Here is a 9,968-nt window from a genome sequence, read left to right as displayed (position 1 = left end):
CAATCCCCGGGTACTCCCCGGCCACCCCACTGGAGGAGGGTCCCGCATGGCACGCAGACCTCTCCTGCCGCCCGCTGCTCCCCTCAGCAGTGTACTTCAGTCCTTCTACCTGCTCTGCTCCCCGCTCTGGCTCTGGTGAATTCTCTCACCCTCTCGCGCTTCTGACTGTACCCAGTGCTTGTATAAATAATCTAAAAAAAAAAAAAAATTAAAAAAAAAATGTCTGACAAGAGGTTTCCTCCTCCCTTAGTGCAGGTTTTTTTTTTTAAAGATTTATTTATTTATGCATATAAGGACTGGGGTACAGGCCAGAGGCGCGGGGAGTGGGGGTGAGAGGATTCACTAGAGACAGAGTACGGAACAGAACAGGCAGATTGACTGAAACACTGCTGAGGGGAGCAGCAGGCGAGTCAGGAGAGGTCTGCTGCACCATAATATGGGTAGCTCCCTGGCTGGGAACCGATCTCGTGCTGCAGTGGCTACGGATAGCTTCATAGGTTGGGTCTTAACCCCTTGCACCACCAGTGAGGCCCTCCCTTAGCGCAGTTTTTAAAAAAATCAAAATAAATAACATGAATGAGCCTAGCGCAGCTGCACTTTCATCTACTTACAGTGCTGTTGCTTCAGACACAATGGAAGTAGTGTGTGAAGAGACCCAGGTAATGCGAGCACTGCCCTCTAGTCCACAGGAGCTGAGTCCTCCAGCAGTGGGCACTCCTATGTTTGCACAGAACTCCACACAGTGAAAGACTGGGGCCCTTCATCCTCTTTGGATGAAGAACGAAGAGCACAGATTCAATTATGAGATGATTGTCACTTAGGTGGAAGAGGTCTTCTCAAACCAACTGGCCTTTCCCTTAGAGAAAACTGAATTTTCTCTGCTGCCTTTTTCTGACATTTCAGTTTATTTAAGCGCTTCATTTCATAATCCCTTTCAAATCTGACACCTGAAAAATAAAATACATGAAGCAATCCAACTGACATTTTTCTCCAGGTATAATTTAGTCAAAACAGAACATTTATCACACAGAAAAATTCACTATCTTGAATGCTAAACAAGAAGACAGGACTACATAGGTAGGGGGTGTGTGTATAAATGAGCATTAGTTCAACATTTCTCTGATAATAAGCAAAATAACACACACAAAACCTGCAATTTATTAAAGTAGTTCTAACAGAACTTACATTCCGGAGAAGGCAACAGATTATCCTTGACAGTTATATATTTTTGGAGGTGTAAAGGATTACCAAATGTAATTTCTTCCAAGAAAGGCAATTTGATGTTCATTATGTTTGTGTACCAGGTCTTTGTAAGCAGTGCAAGATCCCAAGGTTCCTGCCTGGGGTAAAAATTTATGAAGTCATTCAATGAATATTTATCAAGCATCTACTATAGGACATTCAGAAGACATCTTATTAGTTACTAATTCCATTTTCCACTAGACACTTTAGCTTACAGGGATTATTCAGGATTTTTCAAAGCTGCATTCTAGCCAGGAGAAGGAAACTTATTTTAACTAGTGTGGATCTATACTGAAAAAAATATCATATGAAGGGTAAAATTGGACTTTTCATAGTGAACTTAATGTATGCAGTATATACAGCTGTTGATTTATAATTATGCACACCTGAAACTTATGTTATAATGCAAAATTACCCAATAAAAATCTTTTTTTTAATTACTATCACTTATAACAGGCATTTTGTTCACAATACAACCTCCCTAGAGTGACTCCAACTTTCCATGTCTTTTTTTTAAAAGATTTATTTATTTATGCATATAAGAGCTGGGGTATAGGCCAGAGGTGTGGGGGGTCATGAGAGGATTCACCAGAGACAGAGTAGGGAGCAGAACAGGCAGATCTACTGAAATATAAGGCTGAGGGGAGCAGTGGGTGAGACAGGAGAGGTCTGCTGCGCCATGTGGGTTAGTTCCCTGTGGATTACTTCACAATGCTAAGACTTAATCCCTGCACCACCAGGGAGGCCCTTTCCATGTCTTTTAAGAAAATGTGTCTAAGAATTGTAAGCTCCAAATCTTTTATGATTAATCAAAAATAAGGTTACACTAGGGAAGAAACAAAGGGAATAATGCATTGAACAGTGCCTGTCATACACTAAGGCTTTGAGTGTGTGATCTTATTTTGATCCTTATAACCACCACATAGGGAGACAAGGAAACTGAGACTCAGAAGTCAATTAAGAACCAGAGCTGGTACTTAGCCTAGGTGTATTTATTTAGAAGCACTACTTCTAGGACTTAGAAGGCTGGAGAAGTGGGGATCCCTGGTGGCTCAGGGGTTAAAGACAGAGCTATCAAGCTACTGCCAGCCTCTATAGCACGAGTTCAATCACTGGCCAGGGAGCTGAACCACATGGCGCAGAAACCTCTCTTGACTCACCCACCATTCTCCTCAGCAGTGTATTTCAGTCAGTCTGCCTGTTTTGCTCCCCATTCTGTCTTGTGAATGCTCTCATCGCCCCGCACCTCTGGCTTACACCCCAGTTCTTGTATGCATAAAAATAAATCTTTTTTTAAAAAAAGAAGACTGGAGAATACATGAAATCCAAACTACATTATTAAAAATAATCACTGTGGGGCCTCCCCAGTGGCGCAGTGGTTGAGTGCTGGGCTGCGAAGCTGCCTGCAGCCTCTGCAGCACCAGTTCGATACCCGGCCATTGGCGAGGGTCCCACATGGCGTGCAGACCTCTCCTGCCTCCCACTGCTCCCCTCAGCAGTGTGTTTTGGTCCTTCTGCCTGTTCTGCTCCCCACTCTGCTCTGGTGAATTCTCTCACCCTCCTGCGCTTCTGACTGTACCCAGTGCTTGCATAAATAAATAAATAAATCTTTTGAAAAAAATAATAATCACTGTGAACCATAATTGTATTGTGTTATGTATCTCAGGTCAAAAATTTCAAATATCACTACATGCTTCCCATGTGAGTTCATGTGCAAGAGGAAAGTGGAAAGACCTGCCTTGGAACAAGTAAGGGACATAAAGATGTCGCATACATACCATCCTTTGTTTTCCTCCTCCAGCTTCCTTACTACTTTATGATCTAACTTTAAGGAGTGACTTGACGTCTACCATTATTATAGATGTACTTGAACAAGTACACAAAGATGTATTTCTAGCAGTGTTCACTGAAGCATTGTTTGTTTTTAAAAAAACACGGAAATAGCCTTACTATCTATCAAGAAAAGCCTTGAGAAACAAACATGTCATAAAAGATGGTTACCCTTATATGTAGATATGGAAAGATGAGCAATGAAAGAGCTAATATTTATCTAGCACTTACTATGCATTAGGCATTGTTTAAATCCATTTACAGATATGAACTCATTTAATTGCTGAGGTAACTTTAAGATGTATTCAGTTGTTAGTATTATGCTTGATTTACAAATCCATAAACAAGAGCAGAGAACAGTTTGCCCAGTCACAAGGTTCATTGTGGGTTTGTGATTTCAACCCAGAAAGTCAGACTCTAGAATCTGTGCTTAACCACCAGACTAACTTAACCACCAGACTTAACCACCAGACTAACAAGACATACTGGAGGATGGGAGGATACAGTGAAGTTCAATTCCACATGTAAAAATATGTGTATTTATATTCACGTGTATCTTGCACAACAGATAAAAATCCTAGAAGAATATAAAACATTTTACCTCTGAGTAGGTCTAGAGAGGGATGGAAATTGGAGTATGAGAAGCAGCATTTTTATTTTCATTTCAGCTTTTATAGTGTTTTTAGTGTATCATTTTTCTAATTTTCTAAAAAACAGTTAACAAAGAAAAGCCTACAGTGAGGCGTTCCCCTAGCAAATGACCTCCAAAGGGTGCTAATACCATTTGGTTCCTCTTAATTTAACTGCTCTTATCAATATTGAATACTTTCCTGTGCGAATGAATGGGAAGTCATGGTTTTGCAGAGATTATTCATGATATAAAGTTCCACATTAAAAAATCCAAAAAATCTGTGCTTTCAATCATTTTTCAGACATAAGGATATCTTCATTTTGATAATTATGTTTACAATAATATTGACTACTAGGGTATTTGCTTATATAGTTCAATGTCTAAATACATACTAAACTAACAAAACTAAATATGAATTTTCTCTGACTTTCCAATAGCTCTGGTTTTACAACCCCATAAATTGTCTCCAATTACTTCTCAGATTATTGTTAAAAAGAAAATTTCAATTGACTCAATGACAAATATGTCATTGACTAAGGTGGAGAGGTTAAAAAAAGTCAAAAAATCAAACAGAAAACAAGGCAGAACTATAATACTACAAAGGGAAGTTACTAAATGGTAACAACCCATGTTCATTGTGAGTTTGCTATATATCAGACAATATGCAACTACTTTACTTCATTTGTGCTCAACAACTTAGACAGATACTGTTGTGTCCACTTAACAGATGTGGAGGACAAGGCACAGAGAAATTAATTTACTCAGTGTCTCATAGGGAGCAAGGGCGGGGCCAGGCTTTTAGCCTAGGTCTTCCCAATTTCCAAGTCCATGTTGTCCATACATTGCCTGCTGAAGTGTACAGGATATGAAACTGACCCTTTGTACCAGCTAATTAAGTGTTGCTGAGATATGCCTGACATCAGGCATTTTCAAGTAGATTTACAGTAGGTATTCTAAGGTGGTGGGTGGTGTTTAAAAAAATGTTGCTTTGGAATAAGAAGACGCAGGCTTCTAACCATCACTTACTACGACTATGAAACTTTGAGCAAACTACTTCTCCCGGTTTTCTCATTTGATAGTGTTGTTTTGTTGTAAAGACCGAGTAAGATAATTTGTTAAGTCTTATAAAAATCACATTTCTTTATTTTTTTAAATCACATTTCTTTAAGAAAATCATTATCCAAACACCTAAAAATGCTTCATATGGTCCATAATCTAATGGGGTACATAAAGGCACACTCCCATCCTCACTCAAGGCTTCCCAGGATAAAAATACTTACACTTTGTAAGAAGAGCCCCGCAAAATAGTTTTCATTGTGTTCTTTCTTGGCAAGCCATAAGCCATGTTGAATTATTACAGCCCTATCTCTCACAGAGATGTCTATTGTAATCACAGGGATACTCTTGATTTTTGCCTGAAAAGATGGCAAAACGGTTAATCACCTTCACTTTACTATTTTTAAATAGTCAAATAATTAAAAAGATTCAGATAACGCATCTCTGAAAAACATTCAGAATGCCCCTAATAAATGTCCATTAAACCTGAACACCTAATGTAGAATTGTTTTCTTTCCCTGTCCGTAAACTTGTTTTGTCGTTTCCAGCGATGTTGAGGAGAAAATGCATGGGGATTCCGTCATGGTGCTATCATTGCCTCAACCAGCCAAACCGGCCCAAACACGGCATCACCAGGACGTGTCAGCGGGTGGCACCGTGGGGCGACTACTGGCGCCGCGGGCACAGGAACTTCCCGGCCCACGCCCCACCGCCCGAGCCCTTTAAAAGATGCAACCCTTTCCAGGATTCAAATATCTGAACTTAATAAGTGACCAACTTGAAGCGCCATCCTCCTGCCCTCTGGGCACCCCTCTGGGGAGCGCGTCTCCCACCCACTACCTGCAGCTCCTAGTCGCAAGCGGGTCTCGCAGGCTGGGAGGCGTCGGCCCGGGGCGAAGGTGCGGGCCCCCGCGCGGCACCTTCCCACGCCCGCGCCCCGCTCTCGCTCCCACCCGCCCCACAAGTGCGGAGGCGCGCCCAGTCTGCCCAGCCCGGGTTGGGGAGTTGGTCCGGCCCGGGAAACGGGAGGGGCGCCTGATTACCAGCAAAGAGGGGCTGGGAGGGCCGCGGTCCCGCGCGGACCCAGGGCAGAGCTCGACGGGGTTTAGACGCACTAGTCTTCGCACACGACTCCGTCCTGTGGCGCTGGGAACAGCAGTGGCGCCCAGAGCGCAACACGCTGGCCTTCAACAAAGGGCTTTGTGATGCGGGGGGAGTGGGAGGGGCCCTCGAGGGGGCCGGGGCTCCAAGTCCGAGCCCTGCGACCCCCAGAGTCCCCTCGGGGCAGGAGCTTAGGGTCACAGCCGAAGACAGACACACTTTTTAAAAAAATATATTTTTTATTTTATATAATTCTTATATCATTTTTTATTTGTGCACAATGTATGCATTTTCATGTTGGTTATATTCCCCATGGGGTTCCGGCCCCCCCTTATTTTGACACTAATCCCTCCTCTCCTCCCCACCCCACCCCAGTGTGTCTCTGGTTTATAGTTGCTTGTTGATTTTGATTTTTTTCTTTATTATAATTAGTCCTTTTCCTGGTCCCTTATTTAGGTTTTCTAAATGCCTGCTATGAGTGGGACCATCCGGTATTTTTCTTTTTCTTTTTGGCTTATTTCGCTGAGCATGATCCCTTCCAGCGTCATCCATGTTGCTGCAAATTGCATGTGTTTATCTTTTTTGAATGCTGAGTAATATTCCATGGTATATATGTACCACATCTTCTTGATCCAGTCATCTATTTTTGGGCATTTGGGCTGTTTCCAAAGCTTAGCTATTGTAAATAGTGCTGCTATACACATAGGGGTGCAGGTGCTCTTTGGAATTGATGTTTCTGTGTCCTTTGGGTAAATACCTCGGAGTGGAATTTCTGGATCATATGGAAGCTCTATGTTTAGTAGGTCAAGAAATCTCCACACAGCTCTCCATAGTGGCTGAACCATTTTGCACTCCCACCAGCAGTGCAGGAGAGTTCCTTTTTCTCCACATCCTTGTAAAATGGGCACACTCTTGACAGAACAAAACTCAGAAATGAATGAGAACTAAGCTAGGCCTGTCCCCTTAACTGATTTGGGGAACATTTGAGGGCACCTCTGAAGAAATGTGCTCAGTTCTGACATAGTCACTGTGAGCAACTCTTACTGGTCACGCTTGGGGGAACTGAAGCTTGTTTGTGTTTCCAACATGCCTCAAGGCAGTTTTAAAAACGAATGCTCAAAATCCGCAAGTAAGTTAAGTTGTGTGTTCATATTATGAGGAGTGTGACAGGATAGGAAAGGTGCTCTGATGGACCGATTGCTGAAGTCATTACACTGATATGATTCAGGATGAATCTATAATACCTCAGTTGGTCACCAATCGACGTCAAATGAAAATAGCTTACCTTTTCATTTTGCATCAGGGTGCTGGAGTCAGAACTGGTTTGGGATTCTAGCTCTGCCATGTGCTCACTTTATCTTGCTTCTTGAACTTCTCTAAACATCAATTTCTTAATCTATAAAATAGGTGTAATACTCTATAGCTTAATGGGTTGTTGTGAGGCTTCAAGACCATGTCTGTAAATTCTCTGCTAAGTGAGTAATTATCTAATTTAGAGTCCAGTAACAACTTTATGAAATAGACTAGGGGAACACTACTTATTATACCACTTGTAGAGAGGTTAAAAGATTGCCCAAGGTCACATAACTACTGAGTTGCAAGGCCAACTTTTGAAGTTAAATACCCTCCGCACCCTGACAAGCTACATCTGATAGGAGCTCCTACCTAATTAGAATAGACTCCCATAGTTGACCCATCTTCAAAAGGTGTTTTTGTGTCTCCCAGAGGCTAGAAGAGGAGGGCTCTCTTTCTCTTTAACATTTTTATCCTAGTTACAATGAAAAATGAACAGCATGGGCCTCCCTGGGGGTACAAGGGGTTAAGCACAGCACTATGAAGCTATCCCCAGCCTCTGCAGCACAAGTTTGATCCCCAGCCAGCCAGGGAGCAACCCACATGGTAAAGCAGACCTCTCCTGTCTCGCCCGCTGCTCCCCTCAACAGTATTTCAGTCAGTCTGCCTGTTCTGCTCCCCACTCTGTCTCTGTTGAAACCTCTCACACACACCCCCACACTTCTGGCTTACACCCCAGTTCCTGTATGTATAAATAAATAAAATAAATTTTTTAAAAAAAGAAAAATGAACAACATGGAGTGAAATTGGATGTCAGTATTAAATACACACACACACACACACACACACACAAATAATGAAACAACTAATGTATTATGAAAACAGTTTAATAGATTTGGGGCTAATTTTTTTAACGAAATAGCATAGAATGGGGAGAAAATTAGTATACACTGTGTAAATAAGTGTGATTTCATGTTTTTTTAATTTTAAATATTTTTACATCATTTTTCATTTTTGTACAATGTATGCTTTTTCATCTTGATTATAGTTCCCACAAAATTCCCACCACCCTTATTTTGATCCTACTTTCTTCTCTGGTTTATAGTTGCCTGTTGATTTTGGTTTTTACTTTTTTTATAATTAGTTTTTTTCCTGATAATTACATAATGTTTTATGGAACTCTCATGCTTCTTATACATGTACATGCAGTTTCAATGCAAAATATAGTTGCTGCAGTGCATCTGGAAAATTTGAGGTTTGTTTGTCTAAGAACATTTCATTTCAGATACGGGTAAATTTTTGAGATAGGTAAAATTGCACTTTAGAGACAGACTGAGGAGTTAACTGATGCTCTAGAAACAGACCATCTTCAGACTGAGGTTGTAATTGGATCCCTGACCTAGGCTCTTTTAATAAATAAAGAAATCAAGAATCAGAGAGAAGATGTGATGTGTCCAGGGCCATCAAAGAGAGAGCGCAGACAGCTTGTGATTTCTCCATGTGGGGTTTTCTATATATATTTTCTACATAGAGAGAGACAATTCTTGACAATTGTTTTTAGTACTTTTCTATGTGACTCACCTTGAACAAAAAAGTAGTGGAAGTTATGGATTATGACCTCTGAGATGAGGTCATAAAAGGCATAGTGATGCCTTGCTATCTCTCTTAGATCACTACCACTGGAACTGACTAGTTGCCAAGTTTTGGGAAGGTACTTAAGTCATCTGATAAGGAAATTCACATGCAAGGAATTGAGGCCCCTCACCAACAACTGGGGAGCTGAGACCAGACAATTATGTGAGTGAACCAACTTGGAAGTAGAGCCTCTAAGACTCAAGTCATACCTTCAGATGACCACAGTGCCAGATGATATTTGGCTGAAATTTCATGGAAGACCCTGAACCAAAAACAACAAGCTAAGCTGCTCCAGTATTCCTGGCCCTTAGGAAATATAACAAATGTGTCATTTGAAGCTACCAACCTTTGATAAAAACAGCAGCAGATAGCTAATATACCATTCAGTGTCTTATTATAGAAGGAATTTGCACATAGACAAATATAGCCACATTTTTGGATTTTGGATCAATAATTTGAACCCAAAATGTATTTACAGGGCATACTGATTTTGCTAAATCTCACCCAGGATAGTTAGGATTCTTAAAAACTGTAAATACAGAAAATATGTGGCAACACCATTCCCCCACATGTATTTAAAAGTAAAAAAAAAAAACCACTAATTCCCATAGAAGTTGGAAAGATATCCAATGAAGACATGGGTTCCCCTCACCCCAGGATGATTATTTCAATACTCTCCTTTGAAATACCAATTTCTTTTTAAGTCAGTGTCTGTCTGTCTGTCTATCTCTATCTCTCCCTCTCTCTCTCATGCCTTTCTCCCCTCTCTCCCTTTAACTCTATATCTCTCCCACTGTTTTCTGGAACCCTACAGACACTTTTGTATTGCTAAGCCTTCACCAGAAAGTTAGCCATTTTCATTTAATTCTATAAGAATCCGTTGCTGCCACCAAGTGTTAAACTGAGGTACCAGGATATAACAATCAACACAAAAGCAGCTCTAGTGTGGTAACATTTACTATGTTTTGGAAATTGCTCAAAATACTTCATATATACTGTCTCACTTAATATTATTAGCAATAGATGCAATTAACTTAGTGATGTTATTAGATTATTAAAAACTTGAGTCACCTCAAGCATGAATAATTTTTCCTAGGTTACAGGACGAACCCAATTCTGATTTGTTGCACGCCCCATCATAGTACAGTACACTTTCTCCTGGGATTGTAATTGGACAAGG

General features: G+C 41.0%; 1 protein-coding gene across 1 annotated transcript; it reads right to left on the bottom strand.

The window, feature by feature from the left end:
- Positions 1–813: 813 nt before the first annotated feature.
- LOC311171014 (uncharacterized protein C4orf36) lies at positions 814–5,048 on the bottom strand (the record flags this gene model as incomplete). The annotated part of the gene is made up of 3 exons (XM_084233554.1): positions 814–947; positions 1,186–1,340; positions 4,984–5,048. The coding sequence occupies 3 exons, from the start codon at positions 5,046–5,048 to the stop codon at positions 814–816; spliced, it is 354 nt and encodes a 117-aa protein (XP_084089680.1).
- Positions 5,049–9,968: the final 4,920 nt, after the last annotated feature.

This window comes from Talpa europaea (genome assembly GCF_964194135.1).
Source record: "Talpa europaea genome assembly, chromosome: 5".
NCBI classification, from domain to species: Eukaryota; Metazoa; Chordata; class Mammalia; order Eulipotyphla; family Talpidae; genus Talpa; species Talpa europaea.
Note: the sequence above shows the minus strand (reverse complement) of the source record. Positions and strands in the feature narration are given on the sequence as shown.